The 27,314-nt window shown below is 39.4% G+C and overlaps 3 protein-coding genes across 6 annotated transcripts in view; 1 reads left to right on the top strand and 2 right to left on the bottom strand.

Annotated features, from left to right (window-relative positions):
* Positions 1-27,314, top strand: part of mrtfbb (myocardin related transcription factor Bb) — an 80,094-nt gene that overhangs the window by 654 nt on the left and 52,126 nt on the right. For all 3 annotated transcript variants that reach the window (XM_020610526.1, XM_020610528.1, XM_020610529.1), the window contains exon 2: positions 6,898-6,999. In XM_020610526.1, coding sequence (XP_020466182.1) covers positions 6,898-6,999 — 102 coding nt within the window. The remainder of the gene's footprint in view (positions 1-6,897; positions 7,000-27,314) is intronic.
* On the bottom strand, positions 684-2,417 carry igfals (insulin-like growth factor binding protein, acid labile subunit). Its single transcript, XM_020610534.1, has one exon. It carries the CDS (start codon positions 2,415-2,417, stop codon positions 684-686), a length of 1,734 nt encoding a protein of 577 aa, XP_020466190.1.
* shisa9b (shisa family member 9b) overlaps positions 15,921-27,314 on the bottom strand; it is a 17,067-nt gene continuing 5,673 nt past the window's right edge. The window contains exons 4-5 of one of the 2 annotated variants that reach the window (XM_020610535.1): positions 21,865-22,005; positions 15,921-18,984 (exon numbers count right to left, since the gene is read on the bottom strand). In XM_020610535.1, the coding sequence (XP_020466191.1) occupies positions 18,602-18,984; positions 21,865-22,005 (524 nt within the window). In that variant the 3' untranslated portion in view covers positions 15,921-18,601. The remainder of the gene's footprint in view (positions 18,985-21,864; positions 22,006-27,314) is intronic. The other variant, XM_020610536.1, reaches the window with a different exon arrangement.

The following is a 27,314-nucleotide window of genomic DNA, read 5'->3' as shown; positions in this document are numbered from 1 at the left end:
AAGTCCAAGCGCATTATAGAGCAAAATAACCTTCAAAATCTATTAAAATGTTACATTGAAATGCATCACTTTTAAATCTATTTATTTTTATCCATATCAAGAAATTCTATCTCAGTTGCAAGCCTCGTCTTTACAGGCCTCCTTACTCCCTAATATCAGTATAACTGAATTATTTTAAAACATGTATTGTGGATTGGTTTCATCAAGTTCTCCTTTTCTACAGAGAGGCGACAATTTACTATCTGTCATCACATGCATTAAAGTTCACGTTTAGTCTTTTTCATGAAGAAAAATCTTCGCAACCACAGAATATTTTTTGAACATTTTCCATAGATGCTGCAGGTGGCAACGATGTATAATAGTTGGTGTAAAATAACAAGCTGAATCACACATTTGCATTGAAATTTCTACTGAAATCAGTAGCAGTATGAAACTACACTGATGAAAATACTGCATACAACAATTAGGTAATTCTGTACTGTGTGCCAACCAGTTCTGTAAACATGACTGTATGATGTCTGTGCAGATTCTGTCATCCAGGTCATAATAAGCTGAAAAAAACTTCAAAAAAATCAACTGGACTAGATTTCTAGGTCGAAGACGTTTCACTTCTCATCCAAGAGGAACTGAAGAAGCCTTTTTTTGAAGAAGTTTTTTTTTAGCCTATAACTGTATGATTCTGCTTAGCAGCTTTGGAAGGATTCATTGTCAATATCTCGTAGGTCCTGACCAGCTAGATGTTGTGGGCTGATGCATGTAATGTTGTTGTATATGGTGATAGTCGTGTCAGGCTCTTCACCCTCTGCGTGGGTCTCCACTTGCCGAGGGATCACCAATGGATTCCTCAAGCTGTAATGTCTGAGTGGGAGGGTGCTGCAGTCACAATTCCACTGGTTTCCAGACAGCAGAAGTTTTTCCATATTATCTGGGAAATCGGGGACCATGCTTGGCAAGGCATTAGCTCTCAGGTCTAGATAGCGCAGCCTTGGAAGTAGCTGTTTTGTGCCATTCAGCGAAAACTGTCGACATTCACTGTTGGACAATAGAAGGTACTCCAGATTCTTGAGGCCAGAGAAAGTGTTGGCTGTGAGAACCTCCAGCTTGTTGAAACTCAAGTCCAGTCCCAGTAGGCTCACCAGATCCGCAAAGCTCTGGCGTTCCACCACAGAGATGTTGTTGTGCTGCAAGAAAAGCCTCCGTAGACCAGAGAGTCCAGTGAAAGCTTGAGCTGTGATTCTTGTTAGGCAACCTCTGTCCAGATGAAGGCTGTGAAGCTTTGACAGTCCTTTGAACACCTGGTCTGGTAGACTCTGGAAGCAGCTTCCAGACAGGTTGATGACAGCCACATGAGAGAGGCCTGTGAAACAACCCACTTGTGCCTCCTGTACTTGGTTGTGCTCTAGCTCTAAGACCTCCAGATGAGCAAGCCCTTCAAAGATCCTCTCCCCCAGGGATCGGATCTTATTGTAACTGAGTCGTAGTTCTTCTAAGTACTGCAAGTCACGGAACGTCCTGGGCCTAATTCCAGTGAGAGAGTTGTTTGAGAGACGTAGTACATGAAGACTGTGCAGGCCCAGGAAAGTGTCATCATGCAGAGAAATCAGCCTGTTGTTAGTGAGATCCAACCATCTGAGTGACTTCATACCTAAAAAGGCTCTGGGTACCACTGTCACTATGTGATTCTGGGCAAGATAAAGCTTTTGCAGCTTAGTGAGTTTAACAAAAACATTGGCCTTAATGACCTTGAGATAATTTCCAGTTAAATCCAACTCTTTAAGCTCGGCAAGATTTTGGAAGAGCTGTGGCTGCAAATAAGCGAGTCTGTTCCCTGCGAGGACAAGCTCTCGTAGACCTTGCAGGTCATGGAAAACTGTTTCGGGTAAAACTGCTATTGAGTTCCACCCTAGGTTGAGAAGCCACATGTGTGAGAGTCCTGCAAAAAGTCTTTCCTCTATACGAGTAAGCTGGTTGTTGTGCAGACTGAGTGAAGCAAGGTTAGGTGTATTGTGGAAGATTACACTCGGTAATGCACGGATCCTATTTCGCTCAAGGTGAATATGTGCTAGTGACCTAAGTCCTTTAAGAGCCTGAGGATCAAGTGTTACCAGCTGGCCACTCTGTAGATTCAGAAAGTCTAGATTGGCGAGATCCCTAAAAGACGCTGCAGGGAGTGAGGAAAATAAGTTTCCATCCAGCCAGAGAGAATGAGTGGATGTTGGCATGTCAGACGGAATTTGTGTGAGGTTACGAGCACTGCAGTACATGCTGAGTTCCAAGCTGTAGTCCTCATAGAGACAGGTGCATTCCTTGGAGCATGGAACAGGCTCTTCAGTCCCCTTCTCTCCGGCTGTGTCAGGGTCTGGCAACGCCACTGATGTTCCCAGCACCCACAGCACCAACAGCACAATGGTTTTCATACCTGCTGCGGATGGATTAGATTAATATCAAAATATAAATACCCAGTAAATTCACCTCTGAATGCAGTGCCATTATATTTTTGCAACTAGTTTTTTTTTTTAATCTAGAACTTTGAATGCTTTTATGCTTTGAGGCCTAAGTACTATTGCTTACCTTAACTCCTTAAAGGTGGACACGCTGTGAAATAGTGAATGACTGAACCTTGTGCAACTGTTTGCATGTGCTGAATGGGAAGTCTGAAGCCCACTGGTTTTTTTTTTGAGTCAGATGCACTGAATGTGTGCAATTAACCCATTCATTTCCATTCTACATGGAGCTAAATGATGCCACGTGTTCATGTTTTTTGTAGTTTCCTGTTGTTTTCAAAGAGAATAATGAGCTAATATCAACTTTGATGATGTAAAATCTATGATCTTAGTTTTTTTTTAATGGTTATATTTTTATAAAGTCTGTAAAATGAGAACATTCATTTGCCTTAGTAAGGCGTTAATGATACTATTCTTAACATATCTCACACATAACTACTGTCAAACTAATAAGGGATTATATCATAGTGTACATTGGTGTTTACTGAAGTCAGGTTCCTGCCTCTGAATGCATCTACTTTAGGGTAAACTGATGTACAATGGTAAAGAAATACAGTGAACTCGGTGTACTACATCCTTTTGTCTGTAATGTAATTTGTATTTCACTTCTTACCCAAAACTTGGAGGTTTATAGATCATATTAAATATTAGTTTAGTCTCTAAGTGTCACAGTCCAAAGACATGCAGCTTAGGTTGACCGGTGACTTTAAATTGGAGGGGAGTGAGTGAGTGTGTGCGTGTGATTATCTGTCTCTGTGTGTCAGCCCTGTGATAGACTGGCAACCTGTCCGGGGTGGACCCGCCTCTCGCTCAGTGTCAGCTGACAGATAAGATAATGGATGGATGGATTGAAATATCAGTGTAACCATACCCCTATACCATAACTCCTTGTTATATTTAAATACAAATCAGCACCTGTTTGCACAAGCAATACGTAATAGACTGTAATGCCACTGCCTTTTCTGTTTCATTCACTTATTTCACAGTGAAGGAAGAGGTCAGTTCCAGAGGTCCATTTCCTAATCACAACTATGATTATAATGACTAACTTTCTGTTTACTCTTTTCTTGGTATCTGGGTTCTTTTAGACAACCATGAACTGGTCAAGCTCTAAAGGACAACCAAATCCAGATAACACTGTGTGCTTGCACATGAATTTCATCCACTGACTTGGCCACAGTGGATTCATAATATTATGAAGAACATTTATTATGTTGGACAAATCCTCTCAGTTTGTTATGTCTAACTCTGATCTGATCTGCTCCACTTCCATGATGAATAAGGCTAAAAGTTATCCGGTGGGCACAGTACGTGATGCACAGCACAACTTTCACAACTTTGCCTAAGGTTACCCTTGGTTGATTTACTGACAAATCCATTACTATTAAAGTAATTAGATTTTGAGTGGCAGTAGTTCCTGGTTTTATTTATTTTATAGTTCCAAATGGATTTATTAAATTATGCCTCAGTCTCTTTGTCATTTAAGATTAAATTGTAATCTACAATCAATAGTTTTATGGTTAATTGAATGGCTTCATATTGAGTAATAAATATGGAACACATTTACAGTATCCAGAGTGATTCTCAAATATCTCCTGCAGCATTTAATATAATGTGAAATGTGTTGTATGAAAAGACCAATGTATCTTCACTGAAACCTTTTGTAATATACATATCAACAACAACACGAAGCAGCACAGATGATAATAACACAGAGATCAGAAAACATCATGTCAAGAAGCTGTTAGCATCTGTCCTGATGAAACCTGGAGGGACCAAGTAATTGAATGAATTCAGATTTTAATTCCTCTTGCCAGTAGAGAGCACTGCTGGTCTGTTGTCACATTCAGGCCCAACAGCTTGTTTCGTCCATTGTCTGAAAAGGGCTCTTCTAAAGGAAACCATTTAGTGCTGCATAGAGTATGAGCAGGAGAGATTTTATTAAACACAGATCATGTAATGAGTTCAGCCTCGTGAGGTAACGCTGTGGAACCATAGCTCTCATATTTCTTCATGTCTCTGGGCAGTGCTTTCAAGATGACAACAAAAAGGGAGTTTGGTGTTTTTTGTTTCATGGAATAAAACTCAAATTATTTTACAAACAGGGAAATAAAACACTACTGTTTTTACAGCTGTTCCAGTCCAAACTCTCTTGTGCTGACTGGCTGTGGTAGTGAGTTGTTTCATGATGAGCCTCTGACAAACATATCTAATTGGCTTATTCCCCAGCACTCGAGCCTGCACAAAGAGTTCCAGGTTTGTCAGCTGCCATGGGCTTCCTATACAGGAGTCTTAATACTGAGTGGCAGAGCCGGCTGCTGCGGCTGGAAATGTTTGACTGGGCTGTGCCTGGCTTCTATAATGATAAATTTAAAGCCGCCTCAGCAGCGGCGAACAGGTCTGAAAGGCATGGTGTCAGTCAAAACTGGATGTAGGCACAGTGATCATACTGCCTCCTTTACTCTACTGGTTTGCAAATAAATGACAGCACTTTTGACTTGTACGGTAAGGAAATCCTGTTCAACCTTTAGGGTCCATTCAAACATAATCTAAATGCGTCCCCAGGTTAATTTGGCTGCTCCTTTTGTTCAGTCTGTTTTAGTCACTAGTGCATCACTTTTCATTGACAGACATGTTTAATTATTGTCTAAACATTACACTAACAAATAAAGCAAGTTTTTCAGTAATTTATTAAGTCAAGTTTATTTGTGCCACTGGTTGGGTCAGTTATCTAATACCATCCTCAACTTAACCTTTTTTTTGTTCTCAAGGGAAAATCTTCGTTTCACAGCCAAGTAAAACACAGAACACCTACATATACATAAGACAATGACAGAGTTTCACCTTAAATGTGCTGTGGGATTATGACTCAAACATTAGTAACTGTTGTGTTTGTTTTGTGGTTTTGTTTGTATGTTTGTTTTGTTTTTGTACACAGTTTAGGTCAGAGCTGATTCACCTTTGAAACCACACAACTTTCCCAGTTGCTTTTTCAGACATAGAGCTACTGAGGTATTGCCTACTGTATTTTTGTCAAGCAAAGTCAGACAAATCTGACAGTATCCCAAGTAAACCTCAGATCAGTACATCCTGTAAGAACCAGCAGCTGAATGCAGCAATCTGAACCTCGGAAAGAAATGGCTTTATAATCGACAAAGCCATAAAATGACAGATTGCTCCTCCTGTGCTGGTGCAGTGAGCCTCTGGATATGCATAATGTTGGACCCTCCTGTTGAACATAATATGGTGCAGCTGCAGGAGATAGCTGAAGGAGTTACTACCCTTTCCCTGTTCTGTTGCTATAACCAGACCCACACATCTCATTAAGTAAGGGAAAGGTTAAAGGATGGAGCTATTTTTTAAATTGCTGCTAAAATCCTAATTGAACCCAGTTGTTTTCTTTGTCCCTACACAGGCATAAAAAGAACAATCCAGCTTCCACAACCAGGGAAGTTGAACAGGTTAAATGTGAATATTTTGTTGAACACCGACTTTACTTTATACTGACTGATAGGCTCAGACAACACTGCCATCCGCTGGCCGATTGTTGGTCTGTAATGTCTTCATAGTAATGTAAACCTGAACAAAGAGAAGTTTGTCTTGTTTGAAAAAGACAGCTTTGAAACAGGGCTGCTCGGTGGCCTCGCACCCATTGAGGTGACCGTGGTTGAACACTGCTCTGAACCCAACTAGAATTGGGTTTGGTTCCAGCTTCTGAACCCTCGCACCCATTGAGGTGACCGTGGTTGAGCACTGCTCTGAACCCTATAGCGCCACCTCAACCCTTTGAGAGCCAAAGAGCTTGAACACCCCTGCAGTGGTCCACCTGGAGCTCACAGTCAACTCGCTGCTCTCTAGGATGGGGGACGAATCGGCTTTGTCTCGACATCTGCTAAAACTCAGCCTCTGTTCCTTAATCGATTGTGATCACCATGACCAGAATGAATCGATGCAGCCGTTCAATGTTGCCTGTAGGATGCTTGTGCCACGCTGCTGCCGAATCCTGTTTGGTCCAAATCCTTTAAATATATCTAACATTAAACCATATGGTTAATAATTTTAAAAATACTTCTGAAATATAAAGTATTGTTTAAACTTGATGCTAAACCTGAGGTTCGAAAGGCTCAGTGCATGTGATGATGTTTGGAATATGTATTTACATTTATATCAGAAACCTTTTGCTTGTGAGTGGTAGAATAAAAGGAGTTTTTGTTTTTATGGATGATGGTGACCAAATACTCATCCTTTGAGCATTCCTTTAAACTAAAGTTGTAATATTGACTGGTAAACTACAATACCTGCCAGTTTGTTTGACCGTGAAAGACGATCTTCTTACTTATTTAACTTAATTCAGTCTCCATTGAAACACTTTAATTTCTTCTCTCCTGTGAAGGTGTGCTGAGCAAATTCACAAACGTGGATGAAGTTTTGACTTTGCTGAATAACCCTGAACATCCCCAGATGCTGGGAGCCTTTGAGGACTTGAAGAGGACAGGTGAGAGACACTGCACACACTCAAACACACAAAAATCTGTCTGAATTAGCAGTCAAGCTTTGAGTCACAGGAGACCTGGATCCTATTCAGAGGTATGCGAAAGCATCTGGTACATCCCAGGAGAAACTCAGAAAATCCATAGCCTTTTCTTAGGTCTCTCATTCATTTATTTGTTAATGTATATATGTTTCATGGCCTTACCGTGACAAGGAAACGTTGGTGTTTTATTTACTGCAGGCCCACACGTAGGTTGGCCCAAAAAGGGTCTTGTTTTAATAGTACTGCGTCTGGAACTCACTGCTCCCTTCAGATGCCTTGCTTTTCCTCTGAATGTCATTTATAAAGGGTGAGGATTTTATTTTTGTCTGCAGCTGTATCCAGCTGAAAAAGTGATCTAGTTTTAGAGCCGTGCTTTCCACATCTTCACGTATCTGGGCAAAATGCTACAATCTAAACTGAGCCAAAGTCAATGAAGCGTTTGTCAGAGTCTGATGACATCTTATGAATTTGCATTGTGTAATGTGCTGCTCTGTTTCTTTGCTATAAGGCTGAAGTTTGAGAGTAGAGTGAATCCCAGTGTTGCTGCTCAAGTTGCTCAGTGATCTTGTCTACTGTCTTTATTTCATTCATTCAGTAATGAATGCTAAATACAGGAGCTGCTTGTCTTCTTCCTGTTTTTCTGTATGTTTAGGAATCTCAAGACACTTGATATCAGGAAACAAAACCCCAGATCATACCAAAACCTTCCCTTTTCTCAGCTACTGCATGAGTGGATCACCATGTTTGTGCACATCACTTCTCCAAATGAGAGTGAAATGGTCACTTTTCAAGACTTTTTGTCAGAATGGAAGATAATGTTCTTTGTGTCATTCTTCAAAAAATCCTTGATATTCATCTTTGTTCATTGTGAGGCCTTTCAATAGAAAGTTTTTCTTTTGTCTTTCTGCACTTATATGCCATTCAGATGGAAACACATTAGTGGAAAATTGGAAATGAAAAATTAGGAAAGGTTAAAAACCAAGTCTCTGAGTGCACTCATGAAACACCCATGTGTGGCAGTATCATTGGTCGGTTGACCCTTAATATTTTCTACAGTCCCCAAACAACAAACAGGCAGCCCTTATAAACATCTTCTGTAGTCTGGTGTATTTTTTCAAATGCCACTTTTCGGCTACAAAAATAGCCTGTTCTGCATGTATCTGAGATTTTCTCTTTTAATTTTTCCTTCAGTGGTTAGTGCTGTCACCTCACAGCAAGAAGGTTCTGGGTTCGAGCCCCAGCAGACCTGTTGCCTTTCTGTATAGAGTCTGCATGTTCTCCCTGTGCCTGTGTGGGTTCTCTCTAGGTACTCCAGCTTCCTCCCACAGTCCAAAGACATGCAGCTTGGGTTGACCAGTAACTTTAAATTGGAGGAGTGAGTGTGTGTGCATGTGATTGTCTGTCTCTGTGTGTCAGCCCTGTGATAGACTGGTGACTTGTCCAGGGTGGACCCCGCCTCTTGCCCAGTGTCAGCTGGGATTGGCTCCAGCCCCCCATGACCCTCATCAGGATAAGCGGTGTAGATAATGGGTGGATGGTTGGACTTGGTTTTCAAAGCTTCCCCTTTGCTGTGAAATCTCTCTCTCATGTATCATGAAATACCTCTATCATAAAGACTGATATAAGTTCTGCCTCACTACTCTCCTTGTCTCAGTGGGTACATGGCATGCCATCTTGGAGGCAGCTCTGTGTGCATGTTTATTCAGTAAAATGCCTATTAATTTTGCAGTGGCATACTTTATTAGTGATCCAGGGTAATGAACAGACTAAACGCATGATACAGCCCAAAACCTTCAGACATTTCAGGACATACATCATTTTATTTCAGTCTGTCATTTCTACTGCATAACTTTATCCGGGTCAGTTGTGTCCCTTATCCATCTCTTCACACAGTTAACAGTGAACTCTGCTTGTGACTATCGACTATTGAGGGCAACAACCAGAGGTTGTGGTTTTGCAAAACCAAACTTCAGTTCAATTCTAGTTTTTTTATGTAGTTCGATAAAGGTTATCATTCACCCTTTATGCCTTTGGAGGAATAGTTTACAATTTGGAAAACAATTAGGGCAACCGCACATACAACAGGGAATCTGCAGCTGAATGTCTTGCAAATTACTTGGTACCTGTTGCAGTTCATGATAACTCACTCCACTTTCTCTAAACCTTTATTATAAAATGACCAATTTGTTTCAGTCTTCATCATAAACAAACAGGTAAAATGTGTGCCACTTCACAGTGATGGAAATGGTTGTGTGTTATAAAACTATAGCCCAAGGCTCCTGCTCCACATTTAGAGTAGTAGGGTGAATAAATGTGGATATAAGTGTAGGTCAATAATTAAAAAAAAAACGCTGTGCCTGTGGGATGTGCAGAGTATTTTAATAGCTCCTTTTCTAGACAGGAATTATAGCACACAGATATGATTTTGACAGGCTTTTGTTGTAAAGTCACAGCCCTTGTTTGGTGAACTTTTCTACAGGCTCATGAAGAAACTACATAGATCTGAATGACGCAGTACCTGCACAGCTCTCCAAGCACACAAAGTCACAAAGTATGTGAAAGGTGACAGAGGAAGCTCACATTCTTATAAAGGCCCCACAGATTTAGTAACAACACATTCCTCTATGTCAGATTTACGTTTCTTCGGGTTATGTCACTCCCCTGTCAGAATTTGCTATAGACGATGGGAGAATAAATTATTAACTAGTCTAATTGGAGTTTCACCGCAGAAGAGCTCATTTTTGCTGCTGTTTGAATGCGGTCATCTTTTACATTTGTCCAGAGAGAGATTTCCTTCCATCTCATCTGATTTCAGCTTCCTGACTGACAAAGGTTTGCTGTATTTTAATAAACACTGTAGGGACCTTATTTTCTCTTGTACTTATTTTATTTACTCATATTTTTTTAACAAACTTTCATAGTGGTTGGGGCTAGAAATGTTATATTAAGAGCAAAGTTGGTTTTTTTTAAGTGGGTGTGAATTTGCCTTAAAGTCAGGCTATATAAATGTCTTTTTTGAGTCTTCATCCAGAAAGAAGACCTCGGCCTTTATACTGGTCTAGTACGATGTGACTTTGTGACTATAAACTGTTCTTCAGGCAGCTTTTGAAAGGCTTGCAGAGCTAAGGTGAGAGGCCACGTGTGGAATGATGTGAGAGAAAGAAAGGAGATAAAGAAGTGCAGCCAGTCTCCCAGGTACAAAGAGACAGAAAAATTATAAGCCATGTCTGTGACGTGAATGGCTGTCATCATTTAGTGAATGGAGAGGGGCCACTGGCAAGGCAGTGGAGGGGGAATCAAATTAATAAATTACAAGTCAATCTGGGAATCTGTCTCTTTCAGGTTACTTGTCAATGATAAATCAAAAGTTTGCAAAGCAGTGTACAAAAAGCAGTAAGGCATCAGTACAAATAAAACTGTATCATATAAAAGGAGCTACTGTTGTTGAAGTCACTGAGATTTCCAGAATAATGAGGTCTGGTTTAATTTTGTTGTGACCTAAAAGGTCCAAGCTGAATATTTGAAAATCACTGGGGATTATTAAACCAAACCTGATTTTGCATTTCATCAGCTCACTCATCTTTTCCGTGACATTTCTTGATTAACTGTGGTCAAACTAAGAGCTCTGCTCGTCACAGTGTCTGTTGCCAGTATCTGACTCATCAGAGTTATTTTCCACTTTCAGAATTTTTGAGTTGTTACTTAGCCCTTAGCAATGCTCACCATGCTGCAGTGTATTTCATAATTTCACTTGTACATTTACTCTCGCCTACCATATTTGGTGGCGCTGTAGCACCTTGTGTGCAGTAGCCTCTGAGGGACTTGGTGCTAGTGAGATGTACAGTACGTTTATTTTAATTGAAATGTTAATCATGTCTGATGGTGAGACCCAGAGCTAGACTAGAGAAGAGATTTGGGAAATAAAATAGTCACTCGTGACTGACCTGGCATAAGACAATTAGACATTGTTGCTGCTAAGGAACATAGTGGCCCTGCCATCTCTTACAGCCAAAGCATGAAAGCTCGCAATTTGCTATTAGGACTGACTGAAATGTCTCTAATGTGTTGGGTGTGTTGAGACAGGTCTGGGTGCATAATAGGCTTTAGAGTGATAATTTAAAAAATGCACATACATAAACACAAACAGTGACAGCCTGCTAGATTTCTTCCTCATAGGCAGCCCTGCTTTCTGTAAACCAGCAGTGAACACGGTTCATAGTATTCCCTGTGGATCTCTGATATTCCTTTGTTTATGTGTTCTGCATTAGAGAGGCCTCACGAATGGAGCAGGAAACAGTCAAGAGTAGGTTTAACCCAAATTTCATGAAGGAACACGGTGACCAGAGATTGGTGGTGGTAGAATTGATTACTGTAAATCACATTGCATATGTTGAAAATATTTCATATTAAAATGTTACAAATTTTATAAAAGTGAAACTTGTGCAGCGATGATACATTGAATGGAATCAGAGTATCACTGACCTTTAACCTGGGGAAACTGTTCCTATCCTAAAATAACACAATGACCTTTCTTCCTGCCTCAAGCAGGAGGAACGACCTCTCCATGTCTTTGTGGAGGTTCACATTCCTAATCCCTGCGTGCCTCCTGTCTGAATTTCCAAGCTGCTTCACTTGCATTTGTAGCAGCACAATGATCTGGACTGTGTTACTCTGCACTGTCAGGGAGGATGGATTAATTTGGAGCATTGGCGGCCTATTCTGGCTCTACTAGTGTCTATGTGAAGGAGATTTCTCCCTCAGTAACTAACCTTGACTGCAGAACAGTGGGAAATCTTGTTTCAAAATGGGCTTTGTGTTACTATTATTATTTTATTATTAGAAGGGAAACACTGCCATAAAGCAGTGTTTGTAGATAAGAGATGTGTTCATTATACTGCTGTGGTAGAGTGCACATAGAGCAGCAGTCTCCTAAATACAGACATTAGGCCCCCACTCCTCTTTCTTTGTCTTAATCACTCACTGATTGAGCAGAAGACAGCAAGATACTCCTCCAATCTACTCCACAACCCTGTGTGAGTGATTAGGAATGCAAATGGGCAACTAGTGTGAAAATGCATAGAAAAGCACTACACAAGTATAAAACCATTTACCAAGACCATTTACACCATGAAACCCTGGAAACTGAACCTCAGCTCTTGGATAAACACTGAAATAAAATGTAACGCATCTTAAAATTGCCAAGTTGACTGAGTACGGCTGAAGAGCATCTTCAATGTTGCTGATGCATTCACGACGTCGTGCGTTTTGGAATTCCACAGCAGCAGTTTTCCAGTAAGATGCTGAAATGTCCCTCATTATCTGAGAGAATGGCTCAAATTTAGTAGGGAAGTCATGGCTTGATTTTTAATAAGCAGCAGCAGCTCATGGAAATGCCTCTGTAGCAAGAATGGCAGGCTATAACAGTTCAGTGATCTAGACAGCTTGTCATTCCAAGTTTGGGCTCATATTTTATTGCAGTCAAGGAGAATACTTGGCATAGGCCTCCTTTGTTGACTGTATGCAAAGAAAACAGAAATGTGATTATTTCTGAATGCATCTAAACAAGTTAATGAATGAAATGCATGAAGTGAACCTGAATTTGCCACCCAAGGTCAAATCTTCTGCAGCAATTTAATAAGGTTTGCAAAACCCGTATGAGAAATATTATACATTTTGTTACACCTCTAAAATTGCACCCTTGTTGGTGGTAGCTGTGGTAGCAGAGGCGACTTGTTGTACACAAGCTGTATTTCATGGTATAATTGCATTCATACAACTGGGTGTTTTGTTTGCTGATACATTCCCCCTGAGCCTCTGAGCGGTTGTGTTTCAGAGCAGCAGAGTCAGCTGTTCCTTTAGCCCACTCTCGGTGAGATTGATGGTAAAGCTGAAAATGATTGGATGTGGTGTTGCAGTCTATGTCTGCATGTGTTTGTGTGTCTGTGGAGCAGTGTTCCTGTGTGTGAAAGGCACATAGGAGTCGATAACTTTATAACACAGCACCAACTTGACTTATTTTGACATGGACAATGTAGTATTTGTGTAAATGTGCAAAAATAATTTAAATGTCTCAATGTCTGGGACGTACAGTATGGATCTAATATCTGTTAACCACTGGCTAGCCTGTCACTGACTTTTTTTTATCCCAGAGATCCCAGTCTTCTTCAGATTCACATACTGTATTCACATTCAATAGGAATAAAAATGTAAAACTGTCATGTAAATGCACTTCTGACTCACTGACAATTCAGTTATGCTTTTGGAAATTTGTTTTGAACGTCTCATGCTGAAATGCGTTTTTACCAGTGGTGGAAAAAATACTCAGATATACTCAGATGAGTAAAAGTAGTGATACCACAGTATAAAAATACTCTGTTACAAGTAAAGGTCTTGCATTCATAATGTTACTTAAGTAAAAGTACAAAAATATTGGCATCAAACCATACTTTAAAAAGTAAAAGTACTCATTATGGCACATTTAACATTAATGTATATCATGCTATTGGGATTAAAATTACTGTTGCATTGTTGTGTTCATCACATTTTATGTTGCAGCCGGTAAAAGGAGAGGAAGTTTTAAATAGTTGAGATACTTATAATTTGATGTACTGCTCAGTATCTTTTGACTTTTCCACCAAAGACCAGTAAAGTCTTATGATTATACTGTTGTTCTTGTATTAATCTGTCTGTGAAAAGGAGACCATTCCAGTCCAGGATCCTATGGCTGCTGACAAATTCTTTGTGAAGTTACCGTGTAAATTCTTTGAAAGGAAAGGTCAGTTCCAACAGATTGCAGAAACTTTCATGTAAGAAAAAAGGATGAAGTCATGTAGTAAGTAGGAATAAACATGGGCCACCGTGAATTTGTCCACTCCCAGAGGACTCTCTGAATTACAACCTGCCACACTTAATTTTTTACTCCAGTGCATTTCTCAGCACAAATCCAAAAATCACATTTTTGCATATTTGACCCCCAGGGACTGGCTGTTTGTCAATTCATGCGAAAAGTACAATCCTGAATTATTTCATGTTCATGGATTTTTTTTTTCTTTTTTGCAATTGCTGTAGGATCAAGATTTGTCACACACCAGGTCATGGCCGCGCCCTGCTGTCTGAAGAAAAGTGGGTTTTTGTGCTGATTTAATTTCCAGAGGGAACCACCCTAGTGGTAGGAAACATCATTTGCTAATTAACAAGGATGTCTCCTGGCGTTTTCAGGAAAATGACAGTTTTCCCAGAGGCTTGTAAAAAAAAAAAACTGATGTTCTGATAGAAAGCACAGCTGTAAACAGAAAATGGATTGAATTCTCCACCAAGTGCAAAAGTAGAGGGAAAAGCAAAGCGATCTAAACTTGCCCTCAGGGGCAACTACTGTATTGTTCACCAAACTGCCTGCCTTCTTCACTTCTGGTGCTTTTTACTTTACAAGTGGTACCCGACTGTGTGAAATCTATCTTTTACTGTACAGCAGCAAAACAATAATAGGCTGTGAACTTCCTTTCTAACATGCCATCTGTTTCATTTCCATTTTTCTCCAAAAATTGAAATATCAAACACGAAAACACAGCACAACACTTGTTCCTTATAGAAAAATGTCCTTAAATTATTTTTCATTTTTTGTTTATTTCATTACTGTCCTATTGTAGTTCTGTTGTCTTTTTATTTAATATAGATCATCACAGGAGACGAACCTCAGACCCCGTCGAGTTAAACTACACAAATCATTAGCGCTTGGCTCAGTCAGTTCAGCTCCTTCAGGCTTTAACAGATAAGCAGGTATTGAACTTGTCACAGGAGAGTGGCAGCTTCTTTATAAAATGCCTCTGTGTCATGTGTAGTAAGGCTACAGAGAGGAAACCAGTAACCAGTGTGTATAGGTCCCACTTCTTAGACTGAATGGTTGTGAGTTTGTTGTCGGCTGTTGTTATAGTGTTGATGCACAACATGAGCTGTTGTATGGAAAGATGTAAGGTTTGTTTTGCCCTCTTTACTACTCCAGAGCTTTGCACTAAGTCATTTCAGCTGAAAGCAATTCGGTTTTAAACACTATGAAGTGTAGATGGACATATGAAAGTCAAATAAGCAGCGTTTTAAGATTGACAGTGCACAGAGAAGACGTTATTCAAAAATATGTATCGGCAAAAAGCATTAGATTTGATACAGTTTGTTCATGACCAGCAATTTGAACATTTCTCAATCAGTTTTGTTCTGTATATTTGGTTTCACAGGAAATAAAACCACCTTGTCCAAAATGGGTCAAGTTATATAATCGTATCTATCAAGAACAAATAAGGAAATGGCTCTAAAGAAGTTTGGAAAAGACACAGTTATTAAAAATAGTTTTAATACAGACACTATTATGACCTTTCACTTTTTACAGCTAGAGCACACCAAAACAGAAAGTCCCATAAACTGTAGTATATCATATAGAAGAGGTCCTTTGACTGCATCAAGAGCTCTTCCACGTTATGATTCCATCTGGTGTGGTGGCTTGGTGTTGGAGTGGCACATGGTAAAACCAGTTAGAAATATAATTTTAAAAGGAAGAAGTACAGCTAAAGATTTCTATTAGGCACCAAAACACCACCAAAAACTTGCATATGTAGAACTTAGTTTCTTTGTTTCTGTAAGAATATGTATCTTTAATTTTTTTGCTGCTGCCACACTGGGTCCTACCATCAGCCAAATGTTTGGGTTTTTTTGTTGTTTTTTTTGTTATAAACTGCCAATGACCATATTCATTGTACAAGGTAGGCTACACTCAGATGGTATCTAAAAAGATATTGTTGGTGTGCATCTTGCAGAACCCTTGTATCACTGGACTTTTCCAAGCTGCACTAATTTATTTTTTTGATTATTATTATTATTATTATTTTTTTTTAAATACCACAATGAAATCAAATCACCAGTTCAACTGTAATATCATGTAATTCAATACAACAAAAATGGCATTTTACAGATTCAAGGTTTTTGCAGGACACTGGCAACATACAGATTATAATTTGCAGAACAAACAATGCATGGGGAAACTTTTAAATGCTCAGTAATTTTCCAGGATAACAGAGGATGTGAAATGTCAAACTGAGGTTGTACATATGTAACAGGGGATCTTTAAACCAAAGTAGTACACACGTATTGTAACAACATCCCTTAGAGCAGCTGTCTAATTAGATGCACATTCTGATAATGAGCCAACAGTGATAGAAGAATTTATTGTGAGTTATATTAGACCTGTGATCGTAGGAGCTTTCCTTTAAACTTACCTAATACTATAGAACACTGCTGTTGTGTTCTACTGGGCTTTGCAATACTGACACACAGTGTACACATGGGTTTCACTGGCAGTATTACAGTAGAGTTTCATGTGTAAATATTGCATACTGTAGCTTAATAACAGTGGTTTCAGCAACACAGTTTGCATTCACAAAACATTTAGTGGTGATGACTATATGATATTGTTGGTGTAAATAAAAATTTTCATTTGAATAATGTGGATCAAACATTACATTTTGGTGCATTGGATGTATGTTTCAGAAAATAGTACCTCCAATTTGTTTGGAGTCTGTGAGCTGCCAATATACAATGGTCTACATCATTTCTGCGCTTGATTCTTTTTGACTTGAGAAATACACATTTACACAAGCAGCTCCCACTTCCAGAGTGCAGCCCTGTCCTCAACCACATTAGTAAGTCTTGCAGGGCTTTTGTATTGGCTGGGGAATCAATGCAACAAATGATCAACTGCACCCGAAACCCTGTGTGCTGTGAATATCTGTGTCCCCATGTCCTGTTTTTAGTAACTGTTAATACATTAGCTGGGCAAAAAACATATTGACCGAACGTTTCCTGCAGTATAGAGGTTCCTGGCCGACGGCAGCATGAACTGCAGAATAGTTCAGTGTAGTTCAAAAACAGCTGTAGTTAACCAAACAATGTCAAGCTGTATTTAGTGGACCCATTTATTTGTTCAGCAACAGACAAAGAACAACAGCATTTACTTAGCTTTGTTTCACATCTTTACATTGAACCTGACAAAAGTTCATTAACTGTTTACTTCCAACAGTGGAGGCATCAACTGCATTTACCACTTGCATTTAGGTTGGTCAGACCAGATACATTCTTTAAATGTGAGATTTGGGATTAAAATCACTTGCATGGCATACCTCGACTGCAAACTGCGAGCCACCATCCTCACATACAAAGCGACTTTTGTTCAGGGCATAATGGATTACTAAGAATAAGACCAATCACCATCCTAATACTGGGGCTTCATCTACAGTATATTCTAGGATAATCACACACATGCTGGTACTGATGAGAGGCACTATTACACCAATACAACACTGGTTTAACACTCTGCAGCTACTTCTCCTAGTTACCATAGAAAGATATGGATCTGTTGGCAGTGACTTGGTTTGAATGCATGTGTGAGTTTATCTAACACCTTAAAAAGGACAAAACATTCACAAAATGTAAACGGAATAGATTTAAAGTCATTCAGGTCAACGGTAACACTTTCACAGACAGAACTGTCTAAAGTTTATAAATACTGGCGGATCAACTTAGCAAGTAAATCTCTCCGAAACGGATGTATATGACATTTTGGAAAAGAACCTGAATAATCTTCTTTTTTTTTCTCTTAAATGATTATAGTTCCTGCTTAAGTCTGTGACAGCCATGACCATCTAAACTGAGCGTTACCACCTCATATGGCTCATGCGCTTTATTTAATAGAAATGTTCTGATCCGATACTGGCATGGCCTGTATCGGTATCGGCACGAATCTGGGCATTTTTCACAGGGTTGGTATTGGCCAGAATAAAGCCAATCCATTTCTGATTGTTATTTAGAACTATAATCCTGTACCTGAGGGGACCAACTCGCATTTTTAAAACGAGTGTCTCACGCATCCAATAAGCTGCAGTATTAATCAGTTTAAAAATGTAATCAGATTTCTCCCAAAACATCCAAGTGTGTGTAACAGTTATTCATGTGATATACTGAGACTAATAGCTAAACAACTAGAATTTAGGATGGTAAAAATTATTCTGGCAGTTTTCCTAAATGAATAATTCCTGGCCACTGCAGTTGATCCGCCGTAGTCTTTTCTACTTGTCACTGCAAAGTGCACGGTATCTATACCCACTTAAACACAGGCTGCTCAGCCTTAATTTAAATATAGTAGAAAAGGAAGATTTTCTCATTTAGACACTGTTGATTTATTAGAAGTTACACCAGTTACGCTGAGTTTCAGGTCCTTTGATATCTTAGTGAATACGGACAACTGTACTACGTACAATATGTCACATCTCTTCACTCATATATATTATTTATTTAGCATTTGTGTTTTGTTGTAGTATTTGAATTATATGAATATCAGTGACAACATATTGATCACTGTGCCCTTCTGAGTCCTCGTAGGTTGTGCCTTAATTGCTGCACATTACAAGCACAGTGCACATACTACAGTCCAAGTTGCTTTCTCACAGCACCACCCACAGTGAGCAGTCACTGTCTTTCGTAAATACAGGCTCCTTTTTAAGCCTGACGCTTAGATAATCCCTCATACTGTCACTTCTGTCTTGCTGTTGGTGACAAAGTATGGTTGTGGAGGCATGTAGCGAGTGGTGTGCAGCTCCTTCTCTACAATGCAGAGTTTCTTTGGGCCATAGCTCGGTCGCAGTCCCAGAGTGTCCTTGCTCTCCCAGGACCTTAGCACCCCTGGGCTGGCAGCAGTGTTGGAAGCAAAGGCTAGCGACTGGGAGCTGCGACTCTTGGGGCTTTTGTACTTGTGTTCATTCTGCTTTGCAGACAGCTGTCTGGGTGGACTGTAAGGATTACTCGGCTCTGGCTCCATATCCACCGCTTCCATGGGAAGGCTGCCCTTGGTTGTCATTTCGATGGCATGCCGCCGGTTGCTGTAGAAGCTGTCATTAGCTTTCTCTGCTAACAAATACACAAATAAACAACACAAGTATTTTGTTGTCATTTTTTCCTGCATTAGTCATTGCATTGAGTCCTGAGTGCACAGGTGCACAGGCAGTTACCATTAGGCTCACAAAACAGAGTCAAGTAGTGTAATTTAACATAATTACCATCATTATAACTTCATAAAAATAAGAATGTACTGTGTACCTTTTGCATTTTACATGCACATACATGAAATGTTTATAACATCAGAAAGAAATATTTACTGTTTAAAGCAAATAACTGCAAAATTTAAAAATTGAGAAAAAGACAATCAGCTACTTTAAACTGATATGAACACGCTGCTTTGTTGGGACCAGAGGCTTGGCCCCACAACTAATTTGTCAAATTTTACCAAAATGTCTAATGTTAGAGCAGGTGTCAGCTTCGGTTAAGGTCAGGCAAGTAACGGTTCTGGCTAAGGTTAGGGTAGGTCTCATGGAAATGAATGTCTATGTACACACCTTGTAAGTGATGACTGCAAGGATGTGTGTGTTTGTGTGTGTGTGTGTGTGTTTGGTCAATTAGCTACAATCACACACCACTGAATGCTTGTTGATATCCCAGTGCCCAAATCTCAGTAAGGCTTAGATGTGTGCCAGTAGACCACTTGTCACTTATCCTGTCTCTTGGCATTTGTCTTGTAATCAACTGCAGTGATTTGCTATAAACAGCCACTGTGATGTGACTTTGTGTCTCTAGTCAGGTGTAGACAGTGTATGAAAACAATATTCATTTCACTAACTGAAGCCTCAGCATGCCAACCGTGAGAAGTAGCTTTTGTTTACTAAACCTTCTGCTACTATTGCTTCATATATAAGAATTAATGATTTTTTTTCTCCTATATAACCTTTAATGTGGTCTGTTCATCAATGGCAGACAATGCCTGATCACACACGATGAGCTGCACATGCTTTATGGCAGTTGTAAACCCCATATCAGCGCAGGTAAATTAACACATACAATATATTAGGACAACAGATGACACATGACTCACCCTGTAGTTGCCTCCTATCACCATGCCCCCAACTCATTTGTGTTGTGATTGCTCCCGATTGCCTCCTGTCCCCAGTCTCGTTAGCTAAGATTTGCTCTATTTTTATTTTCCCTAATGATCAGTTTGTTTGACAGCACTTCAGTGGATTAGCAGTAGAGAAGCTTCAGCTGCTTGCCTGAATCACAAAGAGAGCAAACTGTTTTATGTGATTGGACTGCACCCATGCTGATAGCTGCCGTACCTTCCACGGCCCGATCTGTCAACCACAGCTAATTGATTCAGGTTGAATCTATAAAAAGACCGCTAAAAATCATCAAATACAGATCCACATTTTGATTATTTCTCTTATTAATTGGGATTTTTTTTTTTGTTTGTGCACATTTTAGGAGCATTTGGATAAGAGGCAAAGATGACTTGGTCAAAATAATAGATTTTGGACTAAAGGACTGTTTTAAGTTTAATTCTACAACAGACCTTAGTGCTGAAAGGTAGCAATGACCAAATTCTCTTCCATTAATCAAGTTGTGAATACAGGTAAGAGATTCTAATAAGGGTGATATCACACAGGACCAGTACTATGTGCACAAACAGATGAGAGGTTTATATGGTTAGTGTGATGGAGCACTCACTTCAGTGTTGTCATCACCTGTTGTCATTTTTTTTATATCATCAGACTAAGCATATACTATTACTTTTTGTGCATAAAGGGGTAACTTTGCTAATTTTGCACTGCAGTATTCATTTTATGATGTCAAGACATTTGTACTACTTTGACACTACAAACGTGTTTTTGTTCAAGTCTTTAAAAAAACTAAATCACATAAAAAAATAATTTGATTAGTGATACTACTTTGGTATCAGCTTTTATTTCTTGTTTCAGATGCTGCTTGTCCAGGCACTAACTTCAAACTTTCCTAAATTAGCACTTGAGAAAAACAACAAGTTTGCCTCTATAAATAAACTTTCAGTTTCTCTCTGGCGGCACCGATGGACTGTGGATTAACTGACGAAGATTTGTGTCAGCCAGAGAAATGACGGAGATCCAAAACAACTAGGTTTCTATTTAAAGAAGAAGATATTTCCAACACATGTCTGGTGTATATACAGGATTGCTGCTGTATTTGCAGGAGCTAAGAATTAAAAGACATATTGTCTTAATTCTAACTTAAAAGATAAGGATGGCAGCGAAGCTTACTAATGCCTGTGGATGAAACGGTAGAAAAAATTCAGTAATACGATTTCTTTTGTTGAGACTTTTCATGTTTAACCACATTTAATTTTACTTGAATTACATAAAACATTTCAAGAAACATTTTAGATTAATTTATATGCAATTATAAACCTGTCCACATGATTGCTCGGATTACAGATCCTGTTGTTTATGGTTTGCTCAGATACATTTTGATACTTAAAGTGCCCATGACATGCTTTTCTGTGTTCCCTCATCGAGTGCCCCCATCAGTGGTTGTGGTTGGGATAATGTTAGGATTCAGGTTAGGGGAAACACATCTCGATGGGGAAACAGATTTTGACAGGACACTGGCAGCAGGAGCCGTGCGTGTTCACAAACTGTCCTGTCATTTGCAGGAGGAGGCTCTTGGGTTTTATTGTTCTGAAATAATTGTAGACTATTTAGAGTTATGGTGGGTGCAAAGCTAATCTAGAGGTACCCAAGATTAAACATTAAATAGCTGGAAATAAGCAAAATGAGCAGCCACGAACACTTTCAATAACACAGGAAAACCATTATTAATTATTCCTTCATTTATAGAGGATGTAACGAGCAACCTAATCAGATCAAATTACTAATGGCAACTGTTTTTTTTTTTCATTATTGTAGCTCATCGTAAACAATGTCTTACCCACAGCCTTGAGTGTGGCGTACTTGCTGAGCTCCTTGCCAGACGTCTGTTGCTCATAGGGGCTGGTAATGTGTTCCACAGCTGGGTAAGGCTGGGTAATCAAAGTTGATGTTTGAACCACATTGTTCATCTGGTTGCTCTCTGAAGGAAGGAATACACAAGTTCTTAATACAGAAATTTAGATTATTGTTTGTCCTTTTATTTTTAAATGTTATTGCAGCGACACATTTCTTGAAATTATTGAGGTAATATGTGCAAATGTATATATATTGTACCACATGCTTTAACTACGCTTTTCAAATCTGATAAGAATAAATAACATACATAAATGAGAGTATTTGTTTATTTGGTTTAAACTGGCTTCGTTTCCTCTGAGTGAGTGTTTCATGATGTTGATTTACCAGGATATAAAGCTGCACAATGGATGGATGTGAATATACAACAACTGTTTCTCCAACTTGGTGGTGTCACTTTTCCTTAAGTAGGCTTTTCTGGGGACCCAGCTGGAGAGTCATGACTGCTCTTTGTAAAGCTGTATTAATCCTACATTAGACATCTGGTAAATTAAGGGGTGCACAGCAAATAGACTGGCCCCCTGCCTGCTGGCATGACAGAGCAAACAGATGTTCAGAGTGCCTTCCCCTTGTTTGTGGGAGATTAGTGGAACATACCAAATCATTGGCAGCAGTTTGAAGACTATACGGATATACATATATACTGTATGTGTGTGTGTGTGTGTCTACATGTTTATGCATCAGTTTACTATGTATTGTGTAATTTGTCATGATGCACATGGTTCCTTTTAAATGAGACCAGGCTCAGAGGAGGTGGAAACATTAACCTCCTGTGAATCCAGTGCCAGTAACTTGCATAATGAAGATTAAAAACATGTCCATCAGCCCCTCACTGCATTTTGTTAATGTATGAGGTTTATAAAATTTGAAATCAGGAGGAGATCACCAGTCCTTGGTCTAGAATGTGTCTGATAAAAACAGATCATTAATATACAGAAAATAGGTTAATTAGGCTCTTATTCCCCACTGGTCAGCAAGAAATTTTATTATCACCCTAATTAATTTGGAAAGTCTCAAATTATCAATTCTGTCTTGTGAAATAATGCAGAGGACATCTTCAACTGTCTGTACACCGTAGCACGCCCTGAGAAGTTGAGTAGTGTAAAGAGAAAGATGAGATTTGGAGGTCACTTAAGGTAGTGAAAGATCCATTGTGCCACTTGTATTAAGGATCTCTTCATAACAAGCTCGTGCTATTTCCACTTTTATAGCAAAAAAAACTGTAGTTGTTAAGAAACACAGCACAGCACTTTTATAAACTCAATTAATGGTTTGTCTTCATAAAGCCTCATTAAATCCTTTGGAAGTGCTGAAGAAACTAGTTCATGAAGTTGTACACAGTTACATGCAGTAAAATAGTCGCTGGCCACCTAACAATAGCATTTTTACATCATGTCATGGTTGTAGCTGATGTTTTACTAACAAAAGTAACCATATTCTCCAAACACTAACAATTAAATCGTTACAACAAATCTATCTGTGTTATGCTGTCAGGTTTCTTTCTGAGCCTGTTGACCTGTTTCAGTTTCATACAGTTTATTGTAAGTGGGCCATGCACTTATAGGCTGTCAGGGCATGTGGCCTTTAATATCAAAGTCAAATGACATCTTCTGCTTCTGTAGAAAACAAAGAATTTACACCACTTTACATTTTTAACCATGACAGATTACAGACTATAAATATTGCTTTTGAGGAAGCCATGGATGCATACTGTATGTGCCATGCAGTTCTCTTTGGGAAAAGCTCATTCAGCCATGGAAAACTATTATTATATTCTCATTATCTGAGCCACTCATGAGCTAGTTTGCAAGCTATACCACTAAATGGTCTCATCTGAATATTGTGCTTCTCTGATTCTCCAGTGAAGGTCAAGGGGAGGGCATCCTCTTCAACTCAGAAACAGTTCCAAGTAAACTATTTTAAATAATAATTGATATACACTGAATGCTTTGGCTAAGCAATTGTGCATCCCTCTGTTTTGTGTCCTCTAAAAATATATAAATTCTTATATATTTTATGATGGGAATAGATTTCCTGCCATTATTAATGAGGACATTGACATCTGGTGCAACTTTGCTATTTTGCTATGTTGTTGTTTATGTCCTTCTTTAATGTTTATCTGACTTTGTGCTGTGCCATTTGTGCTTGTACTGTTGTGCTGTCAAAATCACCACTTTTATCTCATCTGCTTGGAAAAAAAAGGAAAAGAAAAGTAGGTCACTTGTGGAGACTTTATAAGGTTAAAGACGACATGGTTGTTGTGGGAAATAAGCAAGTTAACACTCCAGACACAGACACCTCCCTGGAACTCATAAAAGATTTAAGAGAGTATTTTGGGAGCTGTATGCCTCAAAATAAGTGGCACAAGGAGAAGGGCACTCTTATTTACAGGCAGCCTACTTTCAAGTTAGTGATGAAAATATACTGTTTTGTCAGTATTAGATATCTTAACAATATATCCCTGAAACAGTGCTGTACTTAAACGTATGTGATCAAACATTTTTATAGTTCAGGCATATGAAGTAACAAAGTTATAACTCCAGAGGATAAGAATATTTCTCCTTCCCTAAACATAACATAGTGGATGAGCAAAAAGCTGAAATGGTAAATCTGATAAGGAATAATGAAGCTGTTTATTTAGAGAATTTTTACAAGCTGAGAAAAGTAATGGGTTTGTTTATGTAGAATTAACAAGTTCCTAACGTGTCCCATTCAACGTACTAATCTAAACGACTGCAACAGGTTTCCTGACCAGTGGCAGATACATATGTACACCTGTTTAATGTTCTTCACACAAGTCCAACACTTCAGTCAAGGGCCACCAATAGGGGACATTTTGAAAAATTATACAAGTTAGGTTTCTAGGCATTTCATTGACAGTGCAACTGTATGTGTGTTGTCAATATGATGAAATTATAAGCCAACAAACTTTCTCATTTCAGAAGCAATCCAGAATTACTGTTTCACAGTTGTATGCCTCCACCACCTAGTCAAATTCACAGGTATGGGACAGAGGTGAGGTCACTGACCTTGACCTTGACCACCAAAATCTAAAAAGTGGACACTTGTGCCAAATTTGAGGGAATTCCTGTAACGCGTTGCTGACATATTTGCGTTCACAAGAACTAGGTGGACAAGCCTGAAAATGCCTCCAACCGCAGCTATCCCCAGCGCTGAGGCATAAGAAAATGAAGCTAATACAACTCATGTTTTCATCCTAATATTTTAAAGCCTGTATTGTCAGTTTGTAATGATCTCGTTGAAGGTGTCAGGCCTCTCTGTATAGAGTATGGCAGGTAGAAAAAAGAGCCATATAGACTCTACAGTTGGGAGCTATTTCTCATCTGCTAGCAGAGGTAATACAGCTGAAATACGTTTCTATCTGGCAGTGAGGAAACGGACTGTCATGCACCAGTGGAGTGTTGGCAGTGAGTGGCGACTTTGTCATCTATGGCTGACTGCTCAGAGTAAAAAGAGACTACACTTCACAGTTGCCCCATGTACACACATGGCCAGCAGGACTTGAACATGATAGCACTGGCTGTCAAAGAAATCCAGCTCACTAAATCCGCATTACTTATGTCTAAGGACAACGAGAGCTCATAACCCAGTCTACCTTATTTTTGTTATTTCTGACAGGCAGCAGATCCTCATCTCTCTCTCTCTCTCTGGAACAATTCAATCACTGTTTCACACCACTATCCATAATGTACAGTGACTATTATAGCTCAGATATAGTCTCAACTTGTGCTAGAAAGCACAGCTGGGGAAGACAAGTTCAGGACATATCCATGTGGTGAAAAGGAAATCATTTCACCCCTTGTAACCTTGCAAGGATTGCTGTCAAGAAACCAACAATCATCCCTGTGTTGTTGCCAACTCCAATGAATCTACATGCCTGTAAGATACACTGTGCCAGAGTCACTGCATGCAAAGACATCTACACTCATTCAGCACATTGTTTTTAATACAGTCATATGTGAATTAAGTAATATTTTTCTTAAAGAAAAAATAAATGTTTAACATTTTTTCTGAAAGTGATTGTCTGGATTGTTCACAGCAACAGAAATTAGTGTTTTCCATCCTAAAAAAAAATCTCCTGCCTTGTGGCCCCTCTAATGTTGATAGTAGTACATCTGAGAAGCCACAGTAAACTATATGGTGGAAGAGAATACAAGTATAACACACTATAAATTAGCTCTGAGTATTTAATTTGATATTTCTTTTTAGGCATATAAACTATTGTTCTCTCTCTCTGTGTGTGTGTGTGTGTGTGTGTGTGTGTGTGTGTGTGTGTGTGTGTGTGTGTGTGTATATAGATTATTCCGGGTGCTCCGGTTTCCTCCCACAGTCCAAAGATATGCAGGTTGGGTTGATTGGTGACACTAGAATTAGACTTCATCCAGTAAAACATGCCAAGTTTAGCATGCGCATCATCAATTGGGTGGCAGCTGATGATTTGCTGTGGCGACCCCTAACAGGAACAAGAAGATACATACATACATACATACATACACATATATGTATACAGTGGGTACGGAAAGTATTCAGACCCCCTTAAATTTTTCACTCTTTGTTATATTGCAGCCATATGCTAAAATCATTTAAGTTCATTTTTTTCCTCATTAATGTACACACAGCACCCCATATTGACAGAAAAACACAGAATTTTTGACATGTTCGCAGATTTATTAAAAAAGAAAAACTGAAATATCACATGGTCATAAGTATTCAGACCCTTTGCTCAGTATTTAGTAGAAGCACCCTTTTGAGCTAATACAGCCATGAGTCTTTTTGGGAATGATGCAACAAGTTTTTCACACCTGCATTTGGGGATCCTCTGCCATTCCTCCTTGCAGATCCTCTCCAGTTCTGTCAGGTTGGATGGTAAACGTGGGTGGACAGCCATTTTCAGGTCTCTCCAGAGATGCTCAATTGGGTTTAAGTCAGGGCTCTGGCTGGGCCATTCAAGAACAGTCACGGAGTTGTTGTGAAGCCACTCCTTCGTTATTTTAGCTGCGTGCTTAGGGTCATTGTCTTGTTGGAAGGTGAACCTTCAGCCCAGTCTGAGGTCCTGAGCACTCTGGAGAAGGTTTTCGTCCAGGATATCCCTGTACTTGGCCGCATTCATCCTTCCCTCGATTGCAACCAGTCGTCCGGTCCCTGCAGCTGAAAAACACCCCCATAGCATGATGCTGCCACCACCATGCTTCACTGTTGGGACTGTATTGGACAGGTGATGAGCAGTGCCTGGTTTTCTCCACACATACCGCTTAGAATTAAGGCCAAAAAGTTCTATCTTGGTCTCATCAGACCAGAGAATCTTATTTCTCACCATCTTGGAGTCCTTCAGGTGTTTTTTAGCAAACTCCAGGC

The sequence above is a fragment of the Monopterus albus genome, unplaced genomic scaffold (genome assembly GCF_001952655.1).
Source record: "Monopterus albus unplaced genomic scaffold, M_albus_1.0 scaffold105.1, whole genome shotgun sequence".
Classification (NCBI taxonomy): domain Eukaryota; kingdom Metazoa; phylum Chordata; class Actinopteri; order Synbranchiformes; family Synbranchidae; genus Monopterus; species Monopterus albus.
The sequence above is the reverse complement of the archived record's forward strand: the minus strand, read 5'-3'. Positions and strand labels throughout refer to the sequence as shown.

What these genes read in the sequence shown, in the direction of transcription:
- igfals (XM_020610534.1), bottom strand. Translation starts at nt 2,417, where the DNA reads ATGAAAACCATTGTGCTGTTGGTGCTGTGGGTGCTGGGAACATCAGTG.